The sequence below is a fragment of the Hyaena hyaena genome, unplaced genomic scaffold (assembly GCF_003009895.1).
Source record: "Hyaena hyaena isolate Hyena2069 unplaced genomic scaffold, ASM300989v1 scaffold_368, whole genome shotgun sequence".
Classification (NCBI taxonomy): domain Eukaryota; kingdom Metazoa; phylum Chordata; class Mammalia; order Carnivora; family Hyaenidae; genus Hyaena; species Hyaena hyaena.
This window is the reverse complement of record NW_024080989.1, coordinates 214,125-230,382: the sequence shown is the minus strand read 5'-3', so window position 1 is coordinate 230,382 and position 16,258 is coordinate 214,125. Positions and strand designations below refer to the sequence as shown.

The 16,258-nt window shown below is 46.3% G+C and overlaps 1 protein-coding gene across 1 annotated transcript in view; it reads right to left on the bottom strand.

Annotated features, from left to right (window-relative positions):
* Positions 1-9,624: 9,624 nt before the first annotated feature.
* CACNA1C (calcium voltage-gated channel subunit alpha1 C) overlaps positions 9,625-16,258 on the bottom strand; it is a 205,855-nt gene continuing 199,221 nt past the window's right edge. Inside the window, exons 42-45 of the mRNA XM_039250015.1 lie at positions 15,120-15,226; positions 14,687-14,790; positions 12,595-12,930; positions 9,625-10,704 (exon numbers count right to left, since the gene is read on the bottom strand). Of these exons, the coding sequence (XP_039105946.1) occupies positions 10,402-10,704; positions 12,595-12,930; positions 14,687-14,790; positions 15,120-15,226 (850 nt within the window). The 3' untranslated portion in view covers positions 9,625-10,401. The remainder of the gene's footprint in view (positions 10,705-12,594; positions 12,931-14,686; positions 14,791-15,119; positions 15,227-16,258) is intronic.

Here is a 16,258-nt window from a genome sequence, read left to right as displayed (position 1 = left end):
CTGTTGCTAGGGAAGTAACTAAGGGCCAGCTGCCTACTTACTTCCTGCGGTTTTTCCTGGGACTGGGTTCGGGCCTAGTTCACTCTCAAGATGGAGGCTTTTTCTGAAATGGAGTCAGTTAGATTTAGGTGTCACAGCAGAAGTTCAAGCCACCTTTCGTTTCTCACTGGATATTAGAACAGAGGCCAGATCACCTGCTTTACCTGACTTCGTTGCTTCCCTAGCTGAATCAAAATTCCTAGGTAGGTGAAACAAAAGTTTGCCTCACGATGCCTCTGTCTCTTTTACCTAAACCCTTACCCTTTTGTACATTTTGTTTTCCTTTCCCTTCTGTCTCCACTCTTCCTCCTCAGTACTGTCAACCATTGCTCCCATTTCCCATCAAAACCTGGTCTCCAATCTTTTACTTATACCCTCAGACCTTTGGTTTCCCCTGAGATGTAATGGAATGAAAGAAGCTTAAAAAATTTCCTCTCCCAGGGACCTTGCATTTTAATAGGAATCAGTCTGATACCAGCAGTTCGACATGTTTGGTCTAAATGAGAACCACTTGGAGAGCTTGCTGAAATGCATATTGATGGACTCCAACCTTGAAGTATCTGATTTAATAGCTTTTGGATAAGGACAAGTTTGGGGGTAAAACAAGAATCTGTGTTCTTTTAAAAAAAAACTTTAAAAAATCTATTTATTTATTTATTTTTGAAATAGAGAGAGGCAGGAAGAGAGGAAGACAGAGAATCACAAGCAGGCTCTGCGCCAGCAATGCAGAGCCCGATGAGGGGCTCGAACACAGGAGCTGTGAGACTGTGACTGAGCCGAAATCAAGAGCTGGTTGCTTAACTGACTGAGTAACCCAGGGGCCCCAAGAATCTGTGTTCTAATCAAGCATCCCAAGTGATTCGGCTGGGTGGTTCAGAGACCACACTTTGGTAATAATTACCTAAGTTAAAAAGAGGAGACACAAATGCTAGAATTGCATGTGTCAGTTGTGAAAAGAGAAGGCTTTACTGAGTATTAGGAATCATGCCACACAGATTATGACATTCAAATATATAACTATATTTTCTGATTGCAAAATTGCATCACATAGAATCTCGATGGAGTATCATTGAAACACTTGGGCTAAATGGTTAACCTTTGTGATGGGGAATTTTGATGTTCTTTGAACTGCTCAAGAGGGCCAAGTTCTGCCCTGCCTCTCTTCCTTGTGGGATTCCCCAGGATATTATATACATGGAATTGTAGTCAATTGGAAAATAAATGTTACTCTATCATTAGCCAGAATAATGTCTGATAATGTACAACACAATGCTCTGTGAAGGCTGGATTGGAGCCTGTCATTGTGGTTCAGGGTCTTGTGGTCCCTCAACTTTCCATAGACTAATTCTTGGGCTAATATGTCCATATATTCTGTGAAGAGCAAGAGATTGCGAGACTGCTGAGCCACTTACCTGGCAAGCCATATGGAAACAAAGGGAGAAAAAAATAAGAAGAGATTTATAGAAGTGCCTAGTTCTGGTCACTACATGGAGGCTAGAAAATTAAAGGATGAGAGGGAGTGTCATGTATGTATACTGATTTTTTTTTTTTTTTTTAACCATGCAGTAATCCAGCCCTTTAGCAAGTGTGGCCCAGTTAATAGCTAGTACTCTGACCAATCAGATCAATAACTACATCTTGATATGGGCAGAAGAAATGGGCAGACGTGGACCTGATGTAAGAATAGGGTTTGAAGGCCAGGCCAGACCTAAACAACTGACACCAAATTATAAAGCAGAAGTGAAGCTCTGCACGCACAAGGGATGCCTCAGGTGACGTGGTCCTAAGGTTATGTTTAATTCCTGCCACGGGCTATCCCTTCACTCCTTTTACTCCCATTCATGAAAGCATACAAAATCAAGGCAGAGTAATTTCATTATAGAGTAAATCCTGAATCAATTCTTGTTGGTTAAAGGTATCATTTACAAACTTTGTCACTTTAATAATGACTGGATCTGCTGATGGGTTGTGACTTTGTGGAGTGCCCTCTTAGCACTCTCTAGTAGCTACTATCTCCAGCTCTTTCACCCTTCTGTTCTCCTCATAGGACCCTAGACTTCAGAGCTCAGGGTCTGGATGGTGGTCTAGGGAGGAGGGAGGCTCTGGAGAAGTAGGGAGGTTGGCTGATGTCCCTTAATTCCTAAAATGGACTTGATCCTCCATGGGTGGGAGGGTTTCTGTTGTTATAATTGTATTCAACTAAGACACATGGACTTCTGGGACAAATTATTTTTATACAGGGAATTATTCTGGAAGCTTTGTCAGAGCCAGTTTAATAATAAAACAGAACCAAAAAAAAAAAGAACCTTGCATTTTTAATCTTTAATATACATAATATGATCTCTCCCCTCCCTCCATCTTTTCTCCCTTCTTCCTTTCATTTATCCAAAACCAATTTTATGCCTTTCCAAATACGGGGGTGGGGTGGGGGTGGTGGCTGTTCTTCTATTTTATGGATTATCTATTCAATTCCTCCTATTCTCTTTCCTTGTCAATTTTTGACTGTTTTTCTGTTAACATTTTCATTGGAAGGAGTGGGTACATTGCTGAAATAATGTTAGAGATTATCATCAGGATTCAGATATCACATGTCTTCCCAGCCTCCCGCCCTTCTGGAGGTTCTGAGAGGGTAATGTGGCAGTTACATGTATTTTTGTAACCTGTAGGAAACACAAGAAGAAGAGGGATGTGGAAGATACAATTAAACCAGTGTAGACATTGTTAAGAAATTTATTTGCAATTCTTGTTTTTTGTTTTTTTTTGTTTGTTTTTTAAATAACATCATTCCTTAGATAAAAATGCAATCTTACAGGAATATACATAGCGTCTCACACAGAGATGACCCTGAAGCTCTTCTTGAAAGGTTACCCCTTCTAGATTCCCTGGCCTTTCTCAAGGGCGAGAAGGCTCAGCAGGCGAGGCCTTTGACAACGGGATTATTTGATGATTACAAACTGTACAACAGTATTTACAACAGTAAGACCGTGAAGTCGTGGAGCCTGGAGAGGAAGGTGTGGGGTGTGCAAGGGTGTGGTAGGTGGTGACAGGCAGTGGGGTGACAATGGAGGCACGGCCCATCTTTCTGTGATGCTCTGAGAACAAGCACGATACAGACTGGTTTGGGCCCGAGCAGGAAGATATGAGGAGAGGGGGATGTATCTGGAGCCTTTTATATGGATAGAAATTTTGCTTGGCAGCTCTAGGGTATTAAAACAAGATGATTATGAGAGTAACAGACATTCCAGTGCTTCACCAGCTGGGGACCTGCCATCCATTTTTTTTTTTTTTCTAAACAAACTTGGGTGTTTTTCCACAGGTTGTTCTCAACTACTACCATCACAGATTTGTCCAAATTTGTTTATGCCTCTGATATCCACAGCCTATTTGGTGCTAGACCTCATTCCCATGAGGCTCTGGGAGAACAGCATCTGTTCTGGGCAAGGCAGGAAGCAGCTATGGGGTGGTGCATAATCTAGCTGAGAAACCCAGAGATGGATTCCAAACTTGGGGGGATGAGATGCAGCTTGATGCATGGATGGTGTGATGTGTGCAAGCATAAAAGAGCCCGTAGCATTTGGGTCACTGGAGTTGCTGTACAAAGGAGCCCTTTGCACAAAGTTGTTTGTTTACAACTGTCTACCCTTGATTCCCAAGTTTGGTTTTTTCTTTTAAGCTTTGATGTAGTTTCTTCATGTTGAGAAATCTTCGGGGGAGGGGACTTGGTACAGGACACAGTGACCTGTCGTCTTTTGTTCCTCCTGTGACTCTACAGAAGGGAGCCTTCTCTTCTCTTCCTCCCTGGTTGCAGGCTCAGGAGAGGCTTCATGCAGGGGGTCTGAAACCTGCAGCCCTCAGCATCCCTTGGCAGTGAGTCAGTGCTGAGGCTGGTGCCCGCTCACCTCATCTTCCCCATCCCTCTGCTTATACACTCCAAGAATATCAGAATAAGAGTTCTTCAGGCTTAAACTGCAAATAGGAACCATCCTGTCCATTTCCACAGTTCTTCACATAGAAATTACCCTCCCTTAAGATGTACAACCTCTTCCACCAAGAGACTTTTCTGATAATGACCTAGGTAAAACATTTTCTTACGTATGAGGTACATGAGTGAATTTTGGATGGCAAATTTGTAGTAAATGCCTGATTTATGGTAGATTAAATGTCATGCTGCCCCTTCTAGGAAACTTATGCAAGTCATATTAGATTCTTAGAAGTGGAGGGCATGGTATGCCCCCCAAAAGAGAGTGCCCAACACTCTGTGAAGAGGCCAGCACCTGACCTGTAGGGAGAATATTTGATTCTGGTGATGTAACATTTCAAACTTTTGTTTAATTACCTCGTCTTTGTCTTGCCTTTCTTAATTTAGTAAAGATGGAGGGGATTTTTATGGACAGTCCCAACTTTGACTCTACTCTCAGTGTTGAATCAATTTGTTCAACTCAGCTCAATATATTCTGCTGGTAATCTCTAATTCCTTTCCAGAGACCCATCAAAAGGCTCTTCTAGAATACTGGAGAACTGAAGGGTCTATACCACTGCATTAACTGTGGAACAAGCCTCTTAAAATCATGTGAGGGAGAAGTCTTGATTTTATAAGTAGTAGTATTTCTCAGTGTAGATAAATAATATTTAGTTCACAGTAATAATAGGTTCAGATGGTACTATTTCTGCCCAAGGAAACTACTCTGGTTCTCTCTCCATTTCTCTCTACACAGTGCTCAGCCCTCTGAGAGGACAATATCATGTGTGCAAAGCTCAACCCCTTCACTAGCACCTGTTCCTTAAGGAAGTGTGTATGTGTGTGGTGTCAAGTGTCTCCCCAACCATGTGGAAGTCTGGCAGAAACCAACTGTTCTATTGGTTGGTATCTGGCTCCAAAGCAAAGTTTCATTACTTTGAAATAAAAAATAAAGTTAAAACCAGAACTATTCACAAAGAAATTATGTAAGAATCTGCACATTGGACTCCTCTCTACTCTTCTGTTGTGTAGACTGGGGTGGGGGAGAAGGAAAAAGGAGGGTTGAGCAGGAGGCTGGAATAGAGAGAATGGCTTGGGGAAGGGGAAAGAAGTCCTTCCCTGACAGTCGTAGGACACTTCGTTCTCTTGTATCTTTTCCCTGTGTCTCCTCAGGGGCAGCTGATGGGGAACCCAGATGTGGTGACCAGGAGCCTCGCTGTGAGTGACTTTAGGCCTCCCTTCATACCTACCGACTGACTAGAGCACGCTTCAGGTGGCATGCTGGCTAATACAAGGGGAGGGACACCAGCAGAGAGAAAAGACAGGGTGGCAGATACCCCACGTCTAGCCAAAGAGTTTGATTTGTCTGGTAAAACAATACCAGATGGAACTTTACTTTTCTCTTTTTCTAAAGGTGATCCTTGAGGCATCATCCTCTCCCCTGTACTGGCCATTGTAGGTGGTTAAACTGGACACTTCTTTCCATAAAATGAGAACAGATGCATAGAGAGTCAAGACATGCCCTTTGTGTTGGCTCATTGCCCTTCCTGTTCTTTCTGTGCCAATACTGTCTCCTGACCAGTGCCATGTCTTAAAAAAAATAGAACTTGCCTGGACTCTTATCAGTGACTTTTGTTTTGTTTTGTTTTGTTTTTTACTAACTTAGGGCTTAAATGGGTCTTCTTGAAACCAGATTGCTCTTTTCTGGCCTCTTTACTAAATGGTTTCTAACTCTTAGACAATGACATTTCAGTTTTTAAAGGTCCCTTGGGATGGAGATGCTTTCATCCTCCTTAGCAACATTTATAATTGTGCTTTGATGAGGCTAAAAACCTGACTACCAGGGGTGTTCTGTATCCCTAAACTAGGTTCTTGCTAGATGTCTTAGGAACGATGGACATTATCAACTGGCCTCTATGAAACCCTTTTCATAACTTCCAAACTCTCTATTTTCAGGGTGTTCTTATTTCTCAGAAAGATATTACTTTGGCATTGAATGGTACACTATTCCTGTGGTTGCCTTGCTATCTTTAGGTGAATGATCAGAAGTTCTGGAAGGAAAATGGTTGTGAGAAAATGATAGCTGGGGCGCCTGGGTGGCTTAGTCGGTTAAGCGTCCGACTTTCGCTTAGGTCATGATCTCGCGGTTCGTGGGTTCGAGCCCCGCGTCGGGCCCTGTGCTGACTGCCAGCTCGGAGCCTGGAGCCTGTTTCTGTTTTTGTCTCTCTCTCTCTCTCTGACCCTCCCCTGCTCACGCTGTCTCTCTCTCTCTCCTAGAAATAAATAAAACATTAAAAAAATTAAAAAAAAAAAGAAAATGATAGCTTCACTTCAGACAAGCCCCTGAGATTTGGAAGCAGTGTCACGGGATAAAGGCAGAGTAAGGAAGCCTTGTTCCTTTGTCCTTGGACCTTCCGGTCAGAGGGTAGCCTGTCAGACTTAGAAGGGGAGAGGAGGGACTATACCTAGTAGCCTCTGAAGCAAAGCAGAGAAAAATTCATGGATCAAGCCAAAATCTAGAACATTCTCCTCTTTCTGTTCAAAACCAAAAAGAACTTTCTAGAAACAGGCAGAAAGGAGACAACTGAACATCACACACACAACTAATTACTAAAAAGCCAAAGTGTGGAAATAAGAGAGTCTGGGCCATTCAGAGGACACATAAAAATCACGCTCACCATCCCCAGAACTTACACTGCACTCTTCAAGTCCTCTTGGTCCTCAGCCATTAGCAGCTTTCTCCTGTTACTCAAGGGTTCTTAGAAGATTTGACAGGTATGTTTTACAAGGTCATGGGGCAAGTTTTGCTCTAGGTGGAGGGTAAACATCACTTAATGGATGAGGTTCGTGATTTCATGACTGATTTAACCAGTCTGTCATGATGACAAGTGCCTTATGTCAGCCTTTTACCAACTGACCATGAGGGCATGCTAGAAAGACCCATGGGCCTAAACAGCCTCTGCAGCTGGCCAATGAAATTTGGTGATGCAGAAATCCAAAAGGAAAACAGAAACAGCAAGAAGGCTGAGTGAGTGTGAGGGTGTGAGTGTGTTTGTGTGCGTGTGGTCAATTAAGATTCCAAATTTCTATCCAGGGACCAAATGTACAGCAAGAACCAGGTATTAATCCAAAAGGGCTCCCATCTCTATTATAACTAAAATATTAGCAGTACAGTGGCAGATATCTTGGGAAACTAGACAAAGGATGGTACCTAACTGTAATTTCTAGAAGGCCTTCACAGCACTGAAAACAAACTAAAAAAGTTTGGATGGGTTGAGCTTGTAGAAACAGGAAGAAATGCTTCTGCTTCTAGACTGCAAGTTAACCTGGGAGTATCCAGCACATTTCTCCACTTTTTTCATGAATCTGTCCTTGAAAGTGAAACTCATCTTCAATGGGAAATGGACTTTCTCCAACTTTAATTTCTAGGCTGCTCATATCAGGACTGAGAGCACACTGGGCCCAGAAGACATCCAGCGGGTAAATCCTGGATGAATGGTTGGGTCCTGTTTTCCCCAAATCACTTCCTTTTCACCCATCATTGTTGAAATCTATTTGAAGGAAAGAGCACTGATAGGATGATATTCTAGGTGGACGCAAACGGGCATAAGAGATGCTCCCACAAGGTGTCTGGCTTCACTATCCCTGTGAACTACTGACGCTTCCTGCCCAGTCCTGGTCCCCTCCATGGCTGCCACACACACTAGGGTAGGTCTGGAGGAAATCCTGCTCCAGAGTGAGGAAGAGATGACGTGAACAAGACAGAGCTGACTTTTGGACGGACAAAGATTTTTACCTGGTTGCTGTTCTCTGGCCCCTGCTGTCTGAGTTTGGGTGGGGCAGTTGCCAGGAGGACGACTCCCTTCCCTCCAACCAGCCCGACTCTAATTCCATCCTCTCAAGTCAGTGTACACTTTCCTGAGGAAACCACTGAGGAAAGTTTGTGCGGTGGAAGTGAACAGAAAAGCCAGCCACCTCTCCCATGGGGGAAGCCGATGCCAGCTTGGTGATGTCCCCTCATGGTGAAGGACTGTCCCTAGAGAAAGTCCGAATCAGAAAATTGGAGCAGAGTAGATAGAATGAAGGCAGGAATAAGACATGTCCTGGTCTCTCAAAGCAAGACAGAGTACGAATACACTTATCATATAGTTTTGGAAAAATTGAGGGAAACGGAAGCGAACACAAGATATGCAAAACAGTATTGTCCAAACCTGTTTGTGGATCGCGGAGTAATGATTTACACTGGTGATACCTTTGCTCATTGTACAAATTAAAAGAATATTCGTTCCCTTTCCCCCAACCACATATAGAAAAGCACTTCAGAGTTCAAGGGTAAAGCTTGTCACACTCCAAATACAAAATGATTTACTTACATGCAGCAAAATATACAAGAAGTGAATTCAAAAACAAACTTAATTCAATTCATTATATTCGCTTGGCACAATTGCAATTCAGTTTTAAAAAAATATTTGTAAAATACTGAAACTGACCTGAATTCAAGTATAACAGTTTCTTCAACAGAAACATTATCAATGCAATAAAACGTTACACGGAATATATCGAAGCAAAACGCCTTCTTGAGTTTTCCCCTTAAATTTCTCTGTGTTTTTTTTTTTTTAAATACAGTTTTAATGCCAACACAACTCACAACTGTATTTTTAAAATGAATATTATTGCATTGTTTTTGCATATCTTGTGGGACAGAAAATGCAAAGAGTTACTGATTCCCGTTTCAGAAGCAGAGATAGTGGTTTGTTTTTGCTTTCAAATGGCCCCAGATTCAGATCTCCCCACAGTTAGACCAGAAAGGGGGAGCTACACACTCATTCACGCATGGGCGCACAACATGGGTGCCCATACACACATAAGGACATGTGCCCTGACAACTCACTACACACACACGTAGTACATTCACTCACAGAGACTTTCCAATCCGTGCTTCCTCTCTCTGGCACCCACGGATGCACCCAGCATTAAAAAGAACCCAACTCAATCACCCATATGTGCAAGACCACATCAAGTGCATGACCTTTAAATTATAAAACCAAACCCCCCAAATTTGTTGTTACTACCTACGGAAATTATAACAAATTATTGCGCATACACAATGGCTGGTAAAACTCGCTCACAGCGGCTCCACTGAACCCACCGTAGAAAAAGAAAACCACAACCGTTTAAATACAGTAAAACCAAACCTGATTTACATTTGCAAAAGTGAAAACAGTAAGGTGGGTGGCTACAAAGCTTTGTAAACACTTCTTCCTCCCCTCCCCCTGGGAAAACAAAATGAAAATAAAACCAAAACCAAAAAAAAAAAAAAAAAAAAAAAAAAAAAAAAAAAAAAAAATGCAACGTGCGATCAAGAAAAATGTCAAACCACAAAACAAAAGAGCGCTCAACAGAAGCTCAGCACCACCTCCTCGCGTCAAGAGCTGGCTGCCCNAATACAGTAAAACCAAACCTGATTTACATTTGCAAAAGTGAAAACAGTAAGGTGGGTGGCTACAAAGCTTTGTAAACACTTCTTCCTCCCCTCCCCAAAAAAAAAAAAAAAAAAAAAAAAAAAAAAACAAAAAAAAAAAAAAAAAAAAAGAAACAAAACAAAACGAAAACTGCAACGTGCGATCAAGAAAAATGTCAAACCACAAAACAAAAGAGCGCTCAACAGAAGCTCAGCACCACCTCCTCGCGTCAAGAGCTGGCTGCCCCTTCCCTGGCAGAAGGGACTCCCCCCCACGCTGGCCCAGCCGCCGTTCTGGAGCTGGGCGCCCAGTGCAGGCAAGGTGGTCCTGACGCAGACCAGTGGGCGTGGCCGGGGGCCTTGGCCGTGAGGCCGCCACGCCCCCTAGCCCTCCGCTCCGGGTTCCCGAGCTCCTGCGGCTTCTTGCTGGTCCTCCTCCCTCTCTGGGATGGGCCTGGGTCCTCGCTGAAGTCCTACCCCTGCTTCCTTCTTCAAATCCACAGGGCCCTGGCTCTATGGAGACAGTGAGGCTCATACAGAATATGTGCAAAATGATTTTTTTTTTTTTTTTTTACAAGCAAAGTTGAAAGACACCCGTTTGACATAGGGTCCTTTCGGTGAGGGCTACCGCAGGAAGCTGAGGTTCTCTTTCATGCCCGGAGGCGAGGGCAGGTGTCTCTTCTCTTGCTCTCCCTCCCCGACTCTTCCACGCCTCCTCACCACTCTACCTCTGTGCACACAACACAAACTGGGGTTGCTGCCTTCCATGCCCCCGAAAAACTGACTCTCCACCACCACCCAACTCTGCGTCTTGTCCCAACGAAATGAATGAAGACGCTGTTCCGGTTAACTCCAGGTCACGAGAACAGTGAGGCACTTCTGAAACGAACCCATTAGGAACATTGAAACAAATAAAAAACCCAGCGTCTCCCCGCCCTAGCTACTACAGGCTGCCGACGTGGGCTCTGCTGTCCTGGAGCTCCTCCTCGCTCTTCCGACACGCCAGGGGGGGCGCGCAGGTCTCGCCCTCCCGGACCTCTGCCCTGTCCTGCCCTGGGTCCCTGCAGTTAACAAAAGGTAGTAGGGTGCCGTTGGGGCTCTGCTGGGCACCCCCACTGAGGATGTTGTCTGCCGCGTTCTCCATCTCCTCTATGGTCATGTCACAGGCGTCAGCCAGCTCCTGGGTTGTGACCTCGATAAACTTGGGATCTTGAGCAAACTGCCCCAGTCCTTCTGAAATCAAGACCTGAAGCAGGGAGGGAAGACCATGAAGAAGAACCAAAGAGGAACATTATTCCTGGAGCTCGACTCTTCTCTTTAGGGCTAGAGCAAGGGGCTTGTGATTGGTACCTTTGGGAGGGGTGTGTGTGTGTGTGTGTGTGTGTGTGTGTGTGTGTGTGTGTGTGTAGGGGTGCACACAGGAAAGGAGTGGACAGTGAACATTGCCCAAAGGAATCACGGAGAGATGTTTCGACTGGGGCACTCAAAAACTGTTGTCAAACCCATGAGAACTCGGCTCGCAGAGGGCCCAGAGGGGTGCTGCTGTGACATGGTGGAAGGCAGAACCCAGCTTTCCCGGTCTTTTCTCCTTCCTGCCCCCCTCCATGCCTCCCATATTCTTCTTGCCAAGAAACCATCCTGCTTTTGTGACACTTGTTAACCTTTTGTTGCCTTGTGTCCCTGGCCGATTGCTGGCTGACTGCCTTCGCGGGGTGGGATCGTGGGGGTATGTGCAGAAAGGTGTGTCTGTACCTGCTTCTGCTCTAGCTCCAAAGGGCCAGCAAGTGATCCCAGAGCTGCTCCTGCCTTCCTAGTGACTGGCTCTGAGCCAAGGGGAAGGGATTCATAGTGAAGCCTGGAATGTCTTCCTCCCGGTTCTGTTTGCCCCATTCCCCTACCCCATCACTCTTTATTTCCTCTCCTGCTTAAGTTTTCCTCAGAGCTCCCGCCCTGTGGGACATGCCACACACATGTTTATTTATTGTCTGTGCCTCCTCACCACGGCTTGAGCTCATGCGAGCAAAAAATGGTCTCTCAGCTGTATCCTCGCACTTAGAACAGAGCCTGCACGTGGTCGGCACTCAATGGGAATCTGTAAACTGAATGAGGGATAATCAAGGTCAAGTGAGGAACAGGGTTTTGGAGCTGGAAGGGACCTTAGAAGTCACCTGGTTTACCTCTCTGCCTCCTGCATGCCAGCCTGATGACTGGACGGGTGCCACCTCTGCCTGCATGTGTCCAGTAATGGCGGGCTCACTCCTTTATAGGAAAGCCCTCCTCATTTGGGAGAAGCTCTGTTGGAAAGGTCTTCCTCATGTGACCTGAAATCTGCCCGCCTGGCAGATGGATCTGTCACTCCAGGCCCTCACTTAAGAGCCCCCGCCCAGGACATGAGGGGACTCACGGGTTTGAGATGCTTGTCATGGCCTCTGAAGCCATCCCCTCTCCACGTTTGCTTCCCTAGTTCCCTGGACAGTTCTTATAGGAAACGGCATCTAGGGAGCTTGCCAACCCCTTGCCGTGTCCCCCTTTGGGCTTGTTCCAATTTGTCACCGTCCCCCAAAATATGGTGCCAAGACTGCACTAGCTGTTCTGGGCAGGACAGAGCATGGAGGAGTTGCAAGCACTCTTGTTCTAGAACAGCGATTCTCACCCCTGGCTGTGAGGGCTTTAAAAAATATCCATTTAATGTGTCCTAGGTTTCTGAAGCTCCCTGGGTTGTTCTAATGAGCCCCAGGCTTGAGAACCACAGATGCTGATACTATACAAACCCAGCCTAGGCCCACATTTGCATCTGGAGCAGTCAGAGCTCACCTCTGGCTGTACAGTGGTGCCTCCGGCCCTGCTTGGGGTTCACTGGCCTGCAGCAGGGATATGTTGCTGAGTACTTTCTCCTCCCGCGGCAAACACAGCTCAAGCAGAAGCCTATAGTGTCTTGTGTGATTACCATTTTCTGCACACCTTGCCCGCCTTCGGTAGGCCCTAGGAGTCAGGGTCTTTCTGGCCAAGAGACTCGACATCCATTCTACTTGGGAAAGGACCAGACCCTTCCTTCTCCATTCTTCATGCAAAGTCCCCTTGCTGCCCTGGCCTCTCCTTCCCACATCTGGCTGCTGTGCGCCTGAGGGTCACTTACCGCTTCCACCAGGCTGCTGGCGCTGCCGTGGAATTGCCTGCCCCGGCCCCCGGCCTGGTTAGGCACAGTGAGGGACACTGGCCGGGCTCTCCGGATGGTGCTGCTGCCCCCACCACAGGGCGTGGGCTCCCCAGACCAGGAGCTGCAGTGGATGGACGGGAAGCTGCTGTTGAGTTTCTCGCTGGACTCGGCTCCCTCCAGCCGCAGGGTGGGGATAGGCTGTGGGGGCCAGCCTCGGCTGCCCGGCGTGGCTGGCGGGGTGGCACAGGGCCTGGGGGATGTGCTGGGGGAATGGCTTCTCTGCAGGAGGGGGCTCAGGCCTGCCACCGCCAATGCCTGCGGACACACAAGGGGCATGTGTTACTGGAAGGGGTCAGGCCTCTGTCTATTCTTAGCAGCTGTTGTTCCCAGCTAGCTCCACCTGCCTGGAGCCCACACCCATCATTTTCAGCCCCCTGAATCCCACCCTGTCACGACCCAGTGCTCGTGTCTGCCACCCTAAAATATATTTAGGGTGATCATGTCTGTCTGCAGTGATCACTTTTGCCTCCAAATCCAGAAAGTTGCGAAGGAGTGGAATCAAGATCATCTGCTTCTCGGCACTGGTCCTATAGCCAGTCAGCTAAGAATTCTCTGGTTTTCTCCTGAGTGGTCTAGAAGGAATGCTGCCCTTATCAGCTGTACAACCAGGACACGAATGCCCTCTATCTACCTATCTTGCGGGGTTGATATGAGGTTCAGGTGCAATATGGTCTGTGAAGGAGTATACTATGCACCATAAAGTGTTAGACAAAAACCGGTACTTACGGTTTTAATTTTCACAATTAATCAGGTCATTAAGAATGTCACGCTGATCTTTAGCTCAGCTTGTCTCTCAGTTATTGTCCAAATCTTAAACTGTGCTGTGATTAGACTATTTACATGTTGTGTCCTCTAGCCCCTATGTCACCACCACAATGAGCTGCTCTGAGGGGACGTGTCCACAGGAGAGTGGGCAGTGGGAAAGCCCAGCCTGAGAGGCAGAGGGAAGGGAACATAGTGGTGGATTGGGGGGTAGTGGAAAGGCATGAAGGGGAGTGTAAATAAAGGGGACATTCTTGACCTCATGAGAAGAATAGATGGGTGAAATGAACTTCTAGAAATCTTTTTAAATAGCACACACAGTGTACCCCCCCAGCCTGCCTCTCCTGTCCATAGTTCTTGATGGTCCCCAGCCTGGGTCCCTGATCCCCTGGAGATCTGAGGGAAGTATGAGGCTATGCTCAATACTGCAGAAAGCCTAGTGGAAATCATATGTGTGCTGGCAATGCCACATCGTTTAAGCAAAACAGTGGACACTTTGTGCTGAAATAATACCAACTTAGCTGAGCCACACTGGCCATCTTTTGAACATTGTAAGTTTTGATTGGCAGTTGAGTGCTCTTGGGTATTAAAAGAAATAATCTGATACATAGGCCTGTGGTGAGGGAGTATACAGTTTGAAAGGTAAAATGTTTAGGAAATTTAGACCTTAATTTGCCCAGAGGTAAGACTGGGCTTTGGTCTTTTGAGGTTTGCATTAGTTTTAAGATCCTGAGATTATGTTGGACATTGGTGTCTTGGATTTCACTGGCTCAGCTGGAGTCAGCCATGCCAAGAGGTACCTCATCTATCAAATCTTTCTGGACCTGTCTTCTTTGAGTATCAGTCTCTACTCCTGACCATGTTGCTGGGAGAGTCTTTGATCATTTCTAAGTTTTGGTGTATCTTGCAACTCTATGTAAGTACATCTATAACTGTGTAACTAACTCTATATGTAAGTACATCTGCCTGAGTGCTCTGCAGTGTAAGCCAATGTCTGTGGAGAGAACATCTGCGCCATTGTAGGAAGAAAAGTGAGGCAGAATCCTGGCACTGCTGGTCCTCTGGGACCACATGAGGAGCTCCTGCTCACCAGGAGCTCCCCCTTGTTGGGGGCTGTTAGTGCCAGGGGTTGGGACTATGACTGGTCAAGACAAGGAAGACTGAGTGGCATCTTAGGATGTGCCATAATCATGGGGGTTGTGTGGCCTGTGGGGTGATGGCTAGTGACACATCCGAAAGTCTGGGCTACCTGATGATGAACCAGATGCAAGGGCAGGACTGTCTTCTGAGAGATGTCTCCCCCTTGATTCTTCTGTCGCTTCAGACATTCCAGGTGGAAGGAGGCCCTTCGACCTGCAAAGCCAGCCAAAGAACTGTGATCAGCGTAGGGAAAGGAAACACGTCTGTGAGGCTCATACCCCGGGGGGTATAGAAGAAGCCATGTTAGTGGCCCTCGGATCATCTCCTCTCTACCATTTGCCTCCCATATCATGTAGCATATGGTCAAGTTGCACCCAGCAAGCCCTGCCCTTAGAATCCTGTCTCATCACTGGGCAGCCACTGTGTGTGGGTTGTCTGAGCCAGGCCACAGCAGTTTCTCAGTCACCCAAATGCCTGACCAGTCATCCTGGGGGTGACCCCTCACTGGTCATATCTGGAGAGACAGAGATGTGAGTATTTACCTAGTGAGGCAGAGCGGAGGAAGCCCCTCTTTGGAGATTGCCGGATGTCCCTCTTGTCCTCCTCGGGTGGTGTTAATTGCCGATTTTCATCATCCTGATAGGAGAGCCTGGAACAGAGAACTCCTGAGGCTTATTCCGGGAGGCTGAGAAGTGTCACCCCAGAGAGACAGCTGCCACCCATGAAGGCAGCTTGCTTTCTCCCTTGGTGAAGGGAACCCCGACTTTGTGCTTTCCTAAAGTTCAGTGAGGGGGCAGCAGGAACTCCCCCCTCAGGCTGGGCCTGACTCTCTGGCATCACATGTTTCCAGCTCCTCATACGTGCCTTATGTCTGCTCATCAGCTTTGCATTTCTGATTTGAGGCAGTGGAGGCGTTTTTGAGTCAAAGTTGGTGAGAAAGTTGGAAAACAATTTTCAACTCACAAGATTCTTTCCAGGAACAGCCTAGGCTCCTCTGTTTACATAGGTGGGTGCTATTTACCATGAGTACTCCCAATTTCAGCCCAAACTTCTCTCCTTCCCCTAATTTCTCCCTGGCCTGCCCACACTTCATCATCAGGACAAGTGGTTGCCTACAACAAACATCTAGTCAGTGACTAGCAGAGCTATAAGAGGCCTTAGGGGGCATCTACTCAATGGCTTCTAAGCCTTTTTGATGGAGACTCACAAAAAGAAATAAACTGCTCGTGGTCCCATATACATAGACACACCTAACTGAACTCAACTTCTTGAGCCATACTTACCTTTACTGCATGCATTGCACTCTGGTGGCTTCTATGCTACTTTAGTCTATGCTAGTTCATCAAACAATGTCAGCTGCAGTCCACTAAGTTGATTTCATAGTCCCCAGCGGGAGCAGCCTATAGTCCAAGAAGACAGGTGCATTCTAGCCCCTTCATTTTACAGACAAGGCCACTGACACTGTCCCTGTGTGACTCCACATGCTTTGAGGCAGAGACTGTGCCACCTTCCCTGCTCCTAGCATTCTGACCTTGAGCCTTTGTAGATGTGCAGGAAAATTTCTGATTGAAAACCTCCAAGCCCTTCCTCTCATTTTTGACATGGTGAGCTTGTCCTATTATATTCTCTTCTTATCCAAATTGTACCCACTCTCGAAGACCCAGCTTTTGTTTGATCTTGT